The sequence below is a fragment of the Squalius cephalus genome (assembly GCF_949319135.1).
Source record: "Squalius cephalus genome assembly, chromosome: 5".
NCBI lineage: Eukaryota > Metazoa > Chordata > Actinopteri > Cypriniformes > Leuciscidae > Squalius > Squalius cephalus.
The window spans coordinates 29,875,576-29,892,163 of NC_137126.1; the positions used below are offsets into that span (position 1 = coordinate 29,875,576).

General features: G+C 37.3%; 1 protein-coding gene across 2 annotated transcripts; it reads right to left on the reverse strand.

The window, feature by feature from the left end:
* Positions 1 to 31: 31 nt before the first annotated feature.
* On the reverse strand, positions 32 to 11,812 carry gfm2 (GTP dependent ribosome recycling factor mitochondrial 2). Of its 2 annotated transcripts, none has more exons than XM_079870919.1 (20): positions 11,266 to 11,812; positions 10,907 to 10,988; positions 10,755 to 10,800; positions 10,331 to 10,428; positions 8,449 to 8,574; positions 8,030 to 8,118; positions 7,784 to 7,872; positions 7,570 to 7,630; positions 7,305 to 7,490; positions 6,144 to 6,224; positions 5,886 to 6,034; positions 5,650 to 5,790; positions 5,165 to 5,264; positions 4,666 to 4,855; positions 4,495 to 4,571; positions 2,615 to 2,753; positions 1,381 to 1,563; positions 622 to 737; positions 358 to 540; positions 32 to 166 (listed from the first exon to the last, which is right to left on the reverse strand). In XM_079870919.1, the coding sequence occupies exons 1-20, from the start codon at positions 11,299 to 11,301 to the stop codon at positions 38 to 40; spliced, it is 2,301 nt and encodes a 766-aa protein (XP_079727045.1). In that variant the 5' UTR covers positions 11,302 to 11,812; the 3' UTR covers positions 32 to 37. The 2 variants fall into 2 exon arrangements, with proteins under 2 accessions (XP_079727045.1, XP_079727046.1); XM_079870920.1 differs by having other exon boundaries at positions 10,331 to 10,414; positions 11,266 to 11,613.
* Between the last annotated feature and the right edge of the window lie 4,776 nt (positions 11,813 to 16,588).

Genomic DNA, 16,588 nt, shown 5'->3' on the forward strand with positions numbered 1-16,588 from the left:
GTATATATGGTCAGTTCAGCTGGTGACAGTTACTGGTTCAAGCCAGTCCAGCCATCTTGTTCAGCAGTGTGTTCTGGTCCTGAGTGTTCATGGGGTCATAGCTGGACAGCTCCAGAGAAAAGGTGGCGTTCCCAGAGGTCAAAGTGCGCAGAGCGGTTGAGTAGCCCTTGAGGCAAAAAAGAAAATGTATATAAAATTTGTATTCCTAATGTATTTATGGAGTATATGGTAATCATCCGGTGAGTTAAATTTGAATGGCCTTACTATACATATTGATATATAATGTCAGTTAAATTGTGCTATTACTGACACATGTCATGGTAACATTTTTAGTGACAGACAGCACTGCACACTTACCATTATCTCAGCCAAAGGAACTGTAGCCATCAAAACCTTGTTTTCCTGTCGAGTTTGGATGTCGCATACAGTACCACGTCGCTGGGCGAGATCTGCAAGCACAGGACTCAGATGTTCCTCCCCTACCGTCACTTCCAGAGCCATCACCGGCTCCAAAACCTGCCCTCCAGCCAGCTTCAGAGCCTGCATGCATACAAACAGAAGGACATAAAGTCAGATGTGACGTTATTTGAAAATGATGGAGACAGGATAGTGTTTGAGTACCTTTAGCATGCAGCGGGACACACAGGCTGACACCATGGCTGCAGAAGTGCCTGGTTCCAAACCTACATGCTGGATAACTGTCTGTACTCCCTGTAGAGGAAAACCCAGCACAGGACCTGAACAGAGGAAGAAAAGGGAGATGGGTTACCAATATAGCATATGGCTGACAGGGACATTAGACCTATAGACAGGCCCAAGTGTAACGCAAAACTATAGCTGAACAGCCAAAGTATCAGTTATACACCACTGTTTAAAAGAGTTTGGGGTCTGTAGGATTGTAAGATTGACTTGATGTTTTTTAAAGAAGTCACTAATGCTCACCAAGGCTGCATTTATTTGATCAAAAATACAGTAAAAACAGTAATATTGTGAATGATTTAAAAAAAACTATTTTAATATATTTTAAAATGTGATTTATTCCTGCGATACCAGTCTATACTCCAATCTTCGGTGTCACATGATCCTTCAGAAATCCTTTGAATATGTTGATTTGGTGGTCAAGAGACATTTCTTATTAATATCAATGTTGAAAACAGTTGTGTAAACCATAACTTTTAAGATTTAATGATAATTAAAAAGTTAAAAAACAATTTATCTGCAATTAAAATATTTTGTAACATTATAAATGTCTTTCCTGTCCTTGTTGAAAAAAAGTATTCATTTATTTGAACAATATATTAATCGGACCCCAAACTTTTGCATGTTAGTATATATGAACGTAATGAATGACAAAGGTTTTAAAGTAACTATTTCGGTTACCTTGGAGGTAGGCGCTCTGGACTCCATTTTCAACAGCCTCTCTGACATCAGCAGGGAGTTGAGCTTTTACTTCCTCCTCAAAAGTCATGTCACAAGAAGAGCTAGACTCCTGCATCAGAGCATGGACAGCAAGCTCCACAGTAACAACATGCCTCTTGTCTCCCAGAGTACGATCTAACGAGTCTGAAATGATCATACAAATCATACTGGAATTTACTCTTACTTTAATATTTGCAGACTGTTAGGTTAGGGTTAGTAGAATAAGTTGATATGTACTTGCAAAGGTACTTATAGTCCAGGGCTACTCTACTCTGGCCCTCGAGGTCCACTTCCCAGCAGAGTTTAGCTCCACCTTCACCTTCCTATAACTTTCTAGTAATCCTGAAGACCTTGAGTAGCTACTTCAGGTGTGTTTGATTAGGGTTGGAGCTAAACTCTGCAGGACAGTGGACCTGTTATAGTCAGTAGAATGTCTGTTGGGGGAGCATCAAAATAAAGTGTTGGCAGATATAAATCAGTTTACTAATACTCTAAAGGTAAGTTGACATGTAGTTGCAAAGTTAATTCTAGTTAATAGAATGTGTTACCCCAAAAATAAAGGATTAATAAGCACTGCTGATATCAATTGTTTGGGGTCAGTAAGATTTGTTACTAATATGTTTTGTTTAGAATAAAAAAAATAAAATGATCACAGTTTCCACACAATATTAAGCACTACAACTGTTGATAATATTAAGAAATGTTTCTAAAGCAGCAAATTAGAATCATTTCCGAAGGTTCATGTGGAGTAATGGCTGCTGAAAACTCAGCTCTGCCATCACAGGAATACATTACATTTTAAAATATGTTTAAATAGAAAAGAGTTACTTTAAATTGTAATAATGTCTCACAATACTACTGTTTTTATTGTATTTTTGATTAAATAAATGCAGCCTTAGTGAACATAAGAGACTTACTGACCCAAAACATTTGAACATAGTGTACACTGAAACAGGGCACGTGACTGGTCATATATGCTGTTCTGTTTTTCATTTTATTGTTTTATGCCTAGTCTTTACCATGGACAAAGTCTATTGCAACCAATAGTTTTACTGAATCATAAAACAGTGAAGCAGACAAACAAAACAGATGTACTGTCACTGGGAAATAGTTTTAATGATTCATCACAAACAAAGCGATAACAGAGGTAGACTTGCAAGTAATGATGAGGAGGTGACAGTTTGCATGGCCTTACCTGTGGCAGTTGCTGACTGGACGATGGTCTCTCTGTAGGCCACCTGCAAGGGTCCTAGATGTGTTTCGATGTTGTACTCTCTCTTTATACGGTCATGGATGATCTCAATGTGCAGTTCTCCCATGCCACACAGTACCGTCTGTGTGTATGTGGTTAAATAAGTGAGCAGGAGAAAAAAATACTATGGAAGTCAATGGGGTCCATCAACTGTTTGGTTACCCATATTCTTCTAAATATCTTATTTTGAGATAAATAAATATTTCAGCAGAAGAGAGAAATTTAAACAGGTTTGGAACAACTTGAGGGTGAGTAAATGATGACATGATTTTCATGTTTGGGTGAACTATCCCTTTAACGTCCATAGCACAAATGATGCAGGATGAGTTATTTGTCAAAATGTAATACTTAGGATTAGGGCTTCGTGCAAATCACTAAACTTAAGATGGAACAACAGTAAATATGTAAAGTGTCCCTGTTATGCTTTTTCATGTCGGGGGTAAAATAGATGTTTTTGATTGTAAGTTTCAAAGATCAAAGTGCACAATAAACAGAAAGAAAGAAAAACTTCTGAACTGCCTGAAACAAGCTGTCAGTAATTACTTATAAATACTCACTTCCTACACAAACCTATGTAGGTTTGTGAAAAATAAGCATAATGCTAGCCTATGGTCTTCACTGGCTGCCCACGAATAGAGTCTACTTTTCCAGGGCTCAGCTACAACTAGTGTTTGAGGGCGAAAACAAATCCACTTTGCATGCACTTCGGACAAGGACAGTAAAACCAACACCATCATTACAGTTCATATCAGTGTGTATAAAAGTGCTGAAGTAGCGTCCAAACCTGAAATACAGATATGGTAATAAGTGTTTAGTTTCGACACGCACTGTAAGCAGTAGACTAATCACAACAGACTGGGACATCTGACCAATCAGAGCAGAGTAGTCTCTCAGGGTGTTCACACAGCAGGTTCTGTTAGCACAGTTCATCTGATTAAGTGTGAAAGCTTCTAAACGAACTCTAGTGCGGTTCGACTGAAATATGAACGCTACACGGACCATCTAAATGAACCAAAAACAGGGCGTGATGTCAGTTTTTTCTCGTCATAGGAGCTATGTTGCCCTTTACAGTTCAGTACAGTTGTCAGAAACGCAGTCTCCTTGCAGCAGATCTTCGTTTGTGTGCAACGGAGGAACTGCTGCAGCTGTTTTGACTCCTTTATACATTTTATGAACTTTTCATGAGTTCTCAGCTGGCCAAAATACCATCATATATGTGTGCACATACAACGAGAACCCAGTTCACAGCATTGTTTTATATGTTCGTTAAGTTCCGATATAAACGACAAAATATATATATTTTTTTGTATCTTTAGGTTTGGTCTTAAAAATGACATCCTAATGCATGATGGGATACGCTTAGCCTCGAATGCCGTTCCGATGCGGTATTCAAGATAGTGTGCGTTCAGGGCACTGAGCTTTGTGCACGTGCTCTCAAGTGGCCAAGACCGCAAGTTTGGGTATTTGGAAATGCCCATTGTTTCTGAAGTGACTTTCAGCATGTTTCCTGTAACAAACGTCTGACGTTTACGTTTTATGTGGCGAGAGAAAGCCACATAAACCAGGCGAAATCCGATCAGGGCAGTCAGACTGAAACGGATTTCCATAAATGCGATTTGAGTAGGATTTCAAACCACATATGAATGTAGCTCGATCCAGATTTTTAAAAATCGAATTTTGTGATTTTTAGCCGTTCACACAAGCTAAATCTGATCAGACTTCAATCGGATATGCACAAAAATCTGATTTGGACAGTCTGAACGTAGCCTAAATGTATTATGAACCAAGAGGACCGAACTACAAGTGTAAACAAATGACTTTACCTGTCCAGAATCGGGGTCTGTTCTGACTTTCAGACTTGGGTCTTCCCTCTGTAGGCATTTGAGTGCATGCTCCAGATCTGTTTCACAAATCACACTGAGATCTCAACCCTGGCACTTGCTGCAGCCCTATAGGAAAATGAATTTCTGAAGACTTATTCACAATGTTTTTACCTGCTTGTTTGGCCATAGTAGGAGGTTCAATGGAGCAGAAGAATACAGGCTCAGGGACCTCCACCCCTGCAAGTACCAGACTGCTGCTCTCCCTGTGCGAGCTCCCCTTGCTCTCTGCTTCCTTCTGAGCCCGTCGAACCGCAGCTGCCGCAGAGGCTTTGGAGGAGACGATGGTGTCGCCTGTCACGGTCTGACTCAAAACACACAAAAAGATTAAAAAACGAAAATTCTATTTTGTTAAGGTTTATAATGCATGAGATGAAGACTCCATTCCTATAAGCTGGCAGAAAAAAAACCCTTTATTCTACGCAAGTGTTGTACACATAATGGTGGCTGCTATTTTGTTTTAATCACACGACCACTAGAATATAAGTCACTTTAACAGGGTAAAACTGATATTACTTATTTCACCTTATTTCAAGGGTGTTATATTATTTTTGTCCTCTTTAAGCGTTTCAAACAATTTGAGTGTTCTTTGTCCCATGAAAGTTGAGTTTACCTGTTTGAGTCCTACTGTGAGTGCAATGTTTCCCGCAGGCAAAGAAGGGATTTCTATGTGCTGATCAGCAAAAGGCACGAGAAGACGACTCATTCTCTCCCTGGAGCGACAAACACACAAAAGATTGTTCTTGAGAGTAGAGCTTAAATAAACTATATCTGGAAAATGTTGTAAAATATCATAATGGTCAAGAAATGAATCGTTAAGAAGTGAGGAAATCCAGGAATCTGGAAAGTTTGTTAACACCAGTAATTGTCTTTTTATCTTTTTTTTTTTAGCGAAAGTGCATTTTTCAAGCGCAAAACACAATAACAAACGTGAAATGCTGCAAAAGTAAAACATTGATCTATCCATTTTTCTTTTCTTTTTTTCAAGAATGATAGCAATTTAGCATTGTACTCAATGAGTCTCATTTATTGAAGATTGCACACAAGTCTGACATCAAAAATCATCTCCTGAAAATATAAAATGTTTACTGAACCTACGTCCCATTCCTATTGATGTTGTACACTGCTGACTGAGCCTTCATGCTTCCTGAATAGATTCTAACAAACACAAGTGGACCCCTCTGTTTGTCATGGACCACTTTGAATGCCAACGCACACAGATCATCCTTATACCAGCGCCTGGAAAGACAGGAACACACATACATAATCATAACATGATTTCTTGTCCTTGAGCAGAATGAGATGATGAGGGGGCTGAAGGATGGTGTACTCACACCAGCTCATGGTTCCTCTCGTTGGGGGCAGGGAGGTAAGCAGTGATGGCATCCAGCAGAGGTTGAACCCCTTTATTTTTCAAAGAGCTTCCACACAATACTGGCACCCCCTTACGAGCTAATGTCACTCTCCTCACTGCCTCCTGAAACTGGATATTCAATTTCAATGGTAAATATCCAGGACACTCCACAATAACTCCCTTGCCCAATAAAAAGAGAAAAACATGGAGCATGTACAGACAAACTGTATATTCTTACCTTCCCTGCAGGCACTGCATCAAAATTTTCACTGTACTCTCCCAGAAGCAGCTCAGCAAACTCATCATCTAGATCCGCTACCTGTCCACACAGTTCAAACAGAGCACCTATATCAATCTATAGACTTACAGCAATGTGGAAACTTTAGCAAAATTTACAAATATCTGAAATTCATTGCATAGATAACAAAATATCAAAAAGCACAATACATTTAAAGGGGTATATCAGACAAAAATGTAAATAATTAGATCTAATTCGTTGCAAACCGGTTTAACTTTTTTCTTCTGTGAAAAATAGAGGATAATAATAATAATAATAATAGTTTAATTTATATAGCACCTTTCCCAAGCTCAAGGACGCTTCACAATGACAGTAAAGAACAAACAATCAGTTCATACATAAATGGACAATAGACATTTGCCCAGTCCAAGAAATGAGCAGTTGCATAAGTTGCATATCCTGCATAACTGCAGGATACTTTGACAAATGTCTTAGTATTGTTGTTTATTCCATACAAGTCAGTGGGGCCCACTGTTGTTTGCACACAATCAGTATTTCATTTCATTTCATTTTCATTTTATTGTCCACAATGTGGAAATTTGCCTTCGGTCTCATAAAAACAACAATCAAACCAACAACAACAAAAACAACAAGAACAACAAGACTAACACACAGACATCTTCAGGGCAAAATGCAGAACAGCAATAGCAATTACATTACAATAGCCTACATCAACGGGACGTGTTGTTCAACGTCCGAATTGCATTAGGAATAAAATAATTTTTAAAAATATTACGATTTGCCCTAGGTACTTTGTAACGTCTGCCAGAGGGAAGAAGTTCAAACTCCCTATTGAGTGGATGAGAGGGATCGTTTGCTATTTTAAAAGATTTTTTCCTGAGAACTTCCTCATACGTGGAACTTAATTGTTTCTGACTTCTCCCTATGATTTTTGAGGCGAGATTTACTATTCTCTGCAGCTTGCTTCTCCCTTTTACGTTTAAATTACCATTCAGAATATCTTTTGTGTTCTGCAGCAGAAAGCAAGTCGTACATAAAAGAGTAAATGATGACAGAACTGTACTTTCTAGTGTACTCAAAATAACACTAAATGTATACATTTCTTATGTTACTTTCAGACACATTTTTTTTGTGTTTCACCTGTTCTATCAAAGTTTCCCTGGCCTCACTGACAGCCTGGAGCACATCTGGGTCATCTGAGGGCTGGAGGGCGCTGATCTCAAAAGCACGACCATCATATGTCAGTGAGCTCCCCTGCCAAGTCATTTTCTGCCTAGTGATCAAATCCACCAATCCGGTAAAGCTCTTTCCTGAGCCAATGGGAATCTGCAAATGATACCAAATATCAAGACTGAATCTTTTCATTTGTAAATGTAGTTGATTACCATGTTTAAAAAAAGGTTACCTGAAGGAGAACAGGGTTGGCCTTTAGTTTAGTCTTTATGCTGTCTATTGAGTACCTCAAGCTAGGAGAAATGAGAATGAGATTAAACCTTAGTGAACTGCAGTCAATCATTCAGATCAATAACACATGCTATTTTTTAGCCAACATGGTAATAGATGCTTTACATTTAAGTGTGAGATTTTAAGAAATGAGCAGTAAAATGTTTGTTTTTAACCTAGCTGCAGGCTTGTCCATCTTGTTCAGGAAGCACACACAAGGGATTTTATGTTTTTCTGCCTGCCGCCACACAGTCATGGTTTGAGCCTGAAATTCATGTCAAAACCACAAAGAAAACCACCTTCTAAATAAATAAATTATATTTTTCAACAGAAAACACATTGCCCTAACAATTTTTTTAAAATTAATTCAGTTATCAATTTATACAATGATTCATTATATTAATACATAATTTCAGCCAAACCTCCACTCCAGCAGAAGCATCAAACACAGCGACCGCTCCATCCAACACTCGTAAAGCTCTCTCAACCTCCAGAGTAAAATCAACATGACCTGAGAAAAGAAAGATAATCCATCATGATTGTGTATAACCTACATTCATTTGATAGGGATAATTAATTTAATTTAAATTGGGATAATATTTCACAATATTACTTTTTGTACTGTATTTTTTAGCAAATAAATGCAGCCTTGGTGAACATAAGAGACTTAAATGAGTATCAAGTGAGTGTGACAAATTAGTTAAGAGATATATGCATCCATAACATAATGCCTACAGATCTTACTTCAATTTGGAGGGGTGTGGGTGTCACTTGCCCTGTACAGAAAACTATTCTGTAGGTGTGAATGAGTGTGTGGACACACGTGATGGCCCAAGTGTACCTGGCGTGTCTATAAGGTTAATCCTATGATCTTTCCAGTCAAAGGTAACAGCAGCTGACTGGATGGTGATTCCTCTCTCCCTCTCCTGGGCCATGTAATCAGTTACAGTGTCTCCATCATCAACATCTAAACACAACATATGACCATTTACAATGACACTTACATCACAGAAAATAAAAACATTTATTTAAGGATCATGATACTATCATATCAATACAGACAGCAGTTTTCATTTTCATTTGTCTTTTTTATTAGTTTTTTAATATTTCTATTTAGCTTTGACAATATTTGCTAGATTATTGTAATGCTCTTTTGGGTGGTTGCCCTGCACGCATAATAAACACACTCCAGTTGGTCCAAAAGGCAGCAGCTCGAGTTCTTACTAGAACCAGGGAGTATGACCATATTAGCCCCTATCTGTCAACACTGCATTGGCTCCCTATTACACATCATATACATTTTAAAATATTGCTGATTACTTACAAAGCACTAAATGGCTGAGCTCCCCAGTACTTGAGCGAGCTCTTAACGCATTATAGTCCTTCACGTTTATTGCGATCTCAAAACTCTGGCCACTTGATAATACCTAGAATATCAAAATCGACTGCTGGCGGTAGATCCTTTTCCTATTTAGCACCAAAACTCTGGAACAGTCTTCCTAACATTGTCCGGGAAGCAGACACACTCTGTCAGTTTAAATCTAGACTAAAAACACATCTCTTTGACCTGGCATACACATAGAAAATGATACATTTCTATTATTCAAATCCGTTAAATGATTATTAGGCTGCATAAATTAGGTCAGCCGGAACCGGGAACACTTCCTATAACACCTGATGTACTCGTTACATCATAAGAAGAATGGCATCTACGCTAATGTTTGTCTTTCTGCTTATTCCAAGGTTCACTGTAATCAGCTGGATCCAGGCCGTATCCAGACCAGATGGAGGACCTGCGCCTAGACACGACCACAACGCATCCCTGAAGTGTCAGCAGAAATTGTGTCAACTAGACTCATCGAAGGCTTCATCGACACAACAGCCATTGGCACTGATCCTCAACAAACCAGTCTCCATCCCGGTGTGATGACTCTGATCTTAAACCAGATGGAACTGGTTAATATTCTGATTGTTCCAAACCAATCTGACTTCTGACCTGTAATGCTGCCTGAATCATAATCATACACTGTTCATTCATTGGTCAGAGGAGAACTGGCCCCAACTGAGCCTGGGTTCTACCAAGGTTTTTTTCTCCATTCTGTCACCTGATAAAGTTTTGGTTCCTTGCCACTGTCGCCTTTTTCCACCTTTGTTGCCATTGGCTTGGTTTGCTTAGTTGGGGACATTAAATTTAACATTTAATTTAATTTTCAACAATAATATTGATCTGCCTGCATTGACACTATTATACAAGAACTGACCTGAGCTGGACGATGACATCACAGTTTACTCCAGAGCGGCTCATATATATACAGTATATATATATATATATGAACTAAATTAATAACTTTTTTAAAACAAAAATGAAACATCACTGAACTTACTTAAGCTGGACTGTGATGCTATTTTCTTCTGTAAACAAACTTTTTTGCATTATTTTCCTGTTATCTCTGTAAAGCTGCTTTGAAACAATCTGTATTGTAAAAAGCGCTATATAAATAAATGTGACTTGACCTGACTTTCATTCATTTTGATTTAGTAATATTAGTACTTCAACTTATTTTATTACAGTTAGCTGCCATGGCAACATTTCCGATTTCCATTTAAGTGTTTTAAGTTTTTCATCTAATATTTAGACATGTAAATAATTAAGCATTATTTACATTAATGATAACAGCATTGAACATATTCTTCAGCTTTTTTCTTTCTAAATGTCACCTTACCTCCGAGAGCCCGTGTGTAGCCAGAGTAGTACAGCATTCTCTCTGTCGTGGTGGTCTTGCCTGCATCTATATGTGCCATGATGCCTATGTTACGAATTCTGATCAGCAACATAATATAACCATTTGGTGTGAATAGACCATTATGCTCAAGAGGAAATTTTAAAAACATGCTCATGCTTAAAGAAAGTTACCATAGTTTTACTACATTGACAATAATTGTAGTGTCTGTGGTATTTTAGCAAAAATGTAGATTTACACCATATAAGCTATTATTAGCGAGTCAGACAGTCTCCAATGTGACTGTTTTAACCATGGTAATAAGTCATCACCCATGTTTTGTGTGTGTGTGTGTGATATTACATGTCCTATTACAAATACCATTCAAGAACAATTAAACAGTAGCGCTTTGTTCATCATATCTTACTTTGAGATGTCAGGGCTGAGCATTGCTCTGAGTGATTTCACCTCATCTGCAGAAAAAAAAAGTTGACAGACACACACTAGTTTAAAATTTGCTTAAAAATTACTTACATTATAAAATTTGCAGAACTCTAATTACCCATTTCTGTCATTTACCTTGAAAAAAGCTATAATTTCTATTCATTGCCACACTCCATCTGCATGTCTGTGAGGATCTGTTCATCAGGTGTCTGGTGCTCTGAAGGGAATGAATGAGTTCTGTTCTATCATGTTAGGTCAAACCCTTATAAAAATGTACCATGGTAACACAGTTACAGTTAACGATGATACAAATATATGAGATGTCTTTAAAACAATTTATTTTAAAACAGAGGTGGCTAATACCAAATTACCAAGGTTTTACTGTGGTAACCATGGTATTTTAGAAAAAAAGTATTGTTATCATGGTAAATTACTGTCAATGACAAATGCCTTAACATCTAATGCATTCAAGACAATCAACCGCACAAACTTACCCCTCGCAGGATGGGTAACGTTACACTTAAATGCATTTTGGGGAGGAATGTTTGATTGAAGAGTTAAAGCTTCGGTTGTACAGTATGATACATGACTGCTGTGCTTTATCAAAGTCACGTTGAGATCGGATTTGACATTTAATTCATCGTAGCGCTTGGACGGATGGGTCGGGCCGGGCCTCACTGAGGACACGATAAAGTAAAAAAAATAAATAAATAAAAAATCGTATATTTTATGTTTCCCACTGACAGCATGTAATGTTAACTGGTAGTTTTCAAATTCTCTATTCAGATTAATTCCAGTCGGTGACAGTTATTGGACGCACACGTGTTGGTGCATCTGTACATAAGTCCGTTAGAAACATGAATGAACGGACAGATGTTCCGGGGTTAACCCGCTGAGTAACGTTGGAGTTGTGGGCAAATTCCAAATGGAAGTGAGCATCCCTATGCCCTACTCCCTTCGAAGGGCAGAGCTTTGAAGTGGGGACTTTGGAGGGCACTTACGTGTCATTATGTAGCCGTTTGGAACGCACTTGGCGAAGGGAGCAACGAAAGACGACGTAATTTCCTCCTTCACCTGGGATGTTCCCATGACAAGGCAGCACCAGACATTCTCTGGCAGCACCAAAGCCCGTCTACTCATTAGACTTTCTCTGGCAGCACGGTGTCCATCAGCTGAATAGCTGTTCTTACGACAGAAATGTCTAATTACTGCTGTTAACATAACTGTTAGTAAATATGCATTTTATACAAAAAACGTTTTTAAAATATGCGTTATATGTGTTTGTGTGTAAGTGTATTTCTCTGCTCTCGACTTTATAACTTGCCGTCTCATCTACATTACACACATTTCTTACCTATTAAACTTTTTAAACGTAACATGACAAAAATGTGTGAAATATCACGAACAAAACAACTTGAATTTCTCTGTTTGTAAGTTAACTCGAACTCTTCCGCCATCTAGCTTTCAAATTAATCACGAGTATTTACTGGGTCACATGACCATAAATGATAAAAGTACTTCCTTGAAGTGACCATCGCATGTTCCCTTCGCTAACGGCCTAGTGGAAGGGCCCTTCGTGAAGGGATCTAGTTGTTCACTTTAGTTTGGAACACCCCTAAAAATGGCGCCCCCTTCCCGAAGGGCCCTTCAAGGGTGCAAAAATGCCGTTTGGAATTTGCCCACAGTAACAGTTTTGAAATTACAGAAAATATTAGGTATGATTGTATTATTTGTCTTTACGAGAAATAAGACTAATATCTAATTGCAACAATTAGTATACGATCTTCAGGAGAAAGTCCAGATTAATGGAACAATAGGATTGGATTCACTTTACCCTGTTCCGTCTACATTCAGTGACCTAATCTGGATACAGCAAGAAGTGTAATAATAATAATAATAATAAACAAAGAATGTTGTATTGCAGTCACAGAAGCATTTTAGATCTTAAAAATACCTTTAAATACATCAAAACCTGAAACCATTAAATAAATGTAATCTCTCTGAGTGCCCCACCGATTGCTGTGCTTTACCACTTCATCCCAGTAGGGAGCAACACAGTCCATTATGACACTTCAAGCCTGTTCAACTGACAGTACAGCCACACATACTACAGAACTAATAATTTCATATAAAATTGCTGGTACTGCGGAACTTCAGTCTGTGCTTGCTGTTGTTATTTTGCCAGATTACAAGAAATGTGTGGCAAATTTCCTTTTTTGTTTTAATACATGGTGTCTCTCAGGCAGAATGTGGAAAAAGACAAGGTTCAAGACAGACAGATATGGACCTGCTGTTTAACTATGTGGAGGAGGTAAAAATGACTTCATTTTTAAACATTGTTTCACATGTAGGCTACAGATAAGCTGTATAAAGAACTAGACTGTGGGTAAGAACAAGGCCACTTTTGTCTAGATCTGCAAAACAGAAGTCTAATGAGGAAGTGAGCTGGACCACTGGGTGCACTCTAATGAAAAGGTCCTCTTCATTATCACCATTCTGGAAAAGCCCCAAAATTAACTTCTGTTTTTCAAAATGTTAACAAAAACATTGTGAAGTAGTTTAGTTTGTTGTTGTTTTTCCAGAGCAAAATTATGAAAATCTGTGTCAGTTCCTTTCTTGACGTTCCGTAATTTTAAAGTTTTTTTTTTTCTTCGCCATGCTTACTTTAAAACTAACACAAAAAAGACCTAACCTACACACACACACACACACACACACACACACACACACACACACACACACACACCACAAAGTATGGTGGAACAAACAAACTCTAGAACTAATATCATCCTGTGACCATTACCATACCCACAATTACAGCATATTTTTGAACATGATTGAGATCAGACATGCTAGTTTCACAGGCTACAGCTGAAGTGCAAAAGTTATTTATGTTCATGACATGTGTATGTGTAAATATATGTGGTTTATCGTGCTTTCCGTCTGTTCACATCTAAGTCAGGGGTGAGCCAAACTCGGCAGGACCCTTGTGAAAAAGAAGTGTACTTAATTGCATTGAAAGCATACTTTTTGTGTGCTTAAAATAATAAAAGTATACTTTTTAAAAAGTGCACTTGCAGATAATATAATATAATTAAAATTAAAGACCACTTAAGTCTACTTAAATGGAATACACTTTAATGACAATATTTCTTAACACACTTAAGTGCACTTTTTACAAATGCACTTTGTAATATCTAATTAAGCTTAACTTAAAGTACACTTTCTTCACAATATTTCTAAACACACTTAAGTGTACTTTTTAAAAATGCACTTTGTAATAATGTCTAATTAAGTTTTACTTAAAGAAAGTACACTTTCATCACAATATTTCTAACACTTAAGTGTACTTTTTAAAAATGCACATTATAATAATGTCTAATTAATTTTATTTAAAGAAAGTACACTTTCATGATAATATTTCTAAACACTTAAGTGCATGTTTTAAAAAAATGCACTTTTTAATAATGTCTACTTAAGTTTTACTTAAACATTTTAAATAATTATGATTTTATAGTGTTTTAAAGTTATTAAAGTTAAAGTTATGAGTTATTAAAGGACATTTATTTTGATGTATTGACTAATATACTAAATAAAATAAGAACTTTAATGGAAAACATGGAAAATAATTGATTTTAATTTCAACTCAGGTGTGTTGTCCAAAAATAATTTGTTAATGTAGTTTAAATATGTTTAGTCTATAATATATACATGTGCATTAATGCACTTGAAATGTATATTTCCAATACATTTGCTTGTACATTATAATCACAACATATTGTTGACATTTTTGTCCGTTTTATACATAATATTTGACAATAAAATGTAAATTATGAGAGGAGTCTTAGCATAATGTTATTTAAGCCAGCGCAAATACCTGTATTTACATCCTGTTTTCGGTTGAAGTCCAAAGTAGTCGATTGTCGAGTTCACGCGCGTGATCATAGGTAACTAAACCTATGCGCGTGAACTCGACAATCGACTACTTTGGACTTCAACCGAAAACAGGATGTAAATACAGGTATTTGCGCTGGCTTAAATAACATCATTTTTATCCATTTCTTTCACATCTACTGCAGTCAGATTCACTCGTGTTCACTCTGAAGGAATCACTCACATGACCTGTGCACTTGTAATGACACATCAAGGATGTTAAGAGGCTAAAAGCAGGTTTAAATATTGCCCCATTGAAGTCAACAGGGTGCAAATTTTAAAAAGAGGATAACACGGTGTAGGCAACACCGATTTTTGTCGTTGTTCTCTGTATTGACAGCACTCCAAATTTACAAAAAAATGAGCTCAATGTTAAAATTGACCGGAGTTCTCCTTTAGTTGCTTGTCAGTGCATTGAGCAGTGCACTTTAAATCAATTTTAAAGACACTAGAAGCAATTACAAAAGTAAATATAAAGTTGTATTAAAGTCCCACTTAAGTGGTACCAAAAAATCCCTCTTAATGACAACTTATTGCATTTTATTTCAACTTAATATGTGATATATTTTAAATCAATTATACTTAATGTGCGTTCAGTGCACCGAAAACATTGCATTTAAGTCACACTTAAGTGTATACATTTAAAGTATATTATTTGTATAATAAGTACACTTTATAAAAGTACACTAAAGTGTACTTTTTTTTCACAAGGGGGCAGTGTTGGGCAGTAACGCGTTACTAGTAACGCGTTACTGTAACTCAGTTACTTTTGACAGTAACTAATACTGTAACGCATTACTTTTTAAATAAATTAACTCCGTTACCGTTACCATATGGTGCGTTGTCCGTTACTTTTTTAAATGAATTATGTGCGGCAGTCATGGCGAGTCAAGGCGAGAGCAAGGCGAACAAAAGCAAGGCGAACAAAAGCGAGGCGAACAAAAGCGAGTCAAACGCCGCGAGCGCCCTTGAAAGTGCGCGAGAGAGACTGTTGGAGAGCGCGCTCGGAAGTGCGCGAGAGAGACCGATGTGTCCGAGAGCGAGCTCGAAAGTGCGCGAGAGAGACCGATGTGTCCGAGAGCGAGCTCGAAAGTGCGCGAGAGAGACCGATGTGTCCGAGAGAGACCGGTGTGTATGTTGGAGAGCGCGCTCGGAAGTGCGCGAGAGAGACCGAATGTGTTCGAGCATAATATAGTTTGTTTATAAAGAAATTACACACTTCAGCATTTGAATAATATCTGTAGCATATTGGTATCATCTGCAACGTTTTAATTAGTTTACATATGAAACAAAACTCCAAAATAACCTGCAAAGAACGTTCCCAGAACACATCTGACCGGTTGTGAACACGACACGTGCGGCAAACACGACTAGAATTTGGCTTAAATAACCTCTGATGGTGACGTTCTCTGTAGGTTATAGAAATAACCCCCCCCCCCCCCCCCCCCCCCCCCAAATATATTTTATTATTATTGTTTATTTTGGTACATTGTTCAGTATTATATTGAGAGCACATTTTGTTAAACTGCTTACTTTCGTGAGGACGAAAATATTTCAAGTAGGCTATACAGTATGTCTACCAGTTGTAAAGGTGTGTGAGTTTTATCATTTTAATTTGCACTACAAAGAGTGTATGTGTATGTATATTTTTTATTACTGTTTATTTATTTTTGGTACATTTCTTAAGAAGCATCATTTATTTTTAGACTTATTTCTTGGCCAGTTGTTGACTGTGCAATAAATATTAAAAGTTCTAAACCTTCTATTGTTTTGTTGTTCCTCTATAGTAAAGATAACATTTTAATATTTAAGGTAATAGGTGTCTCTCACAATGTCCCACACCAAATTAACATTAAAATAGTGTGAATTAGTGTACAATATTTT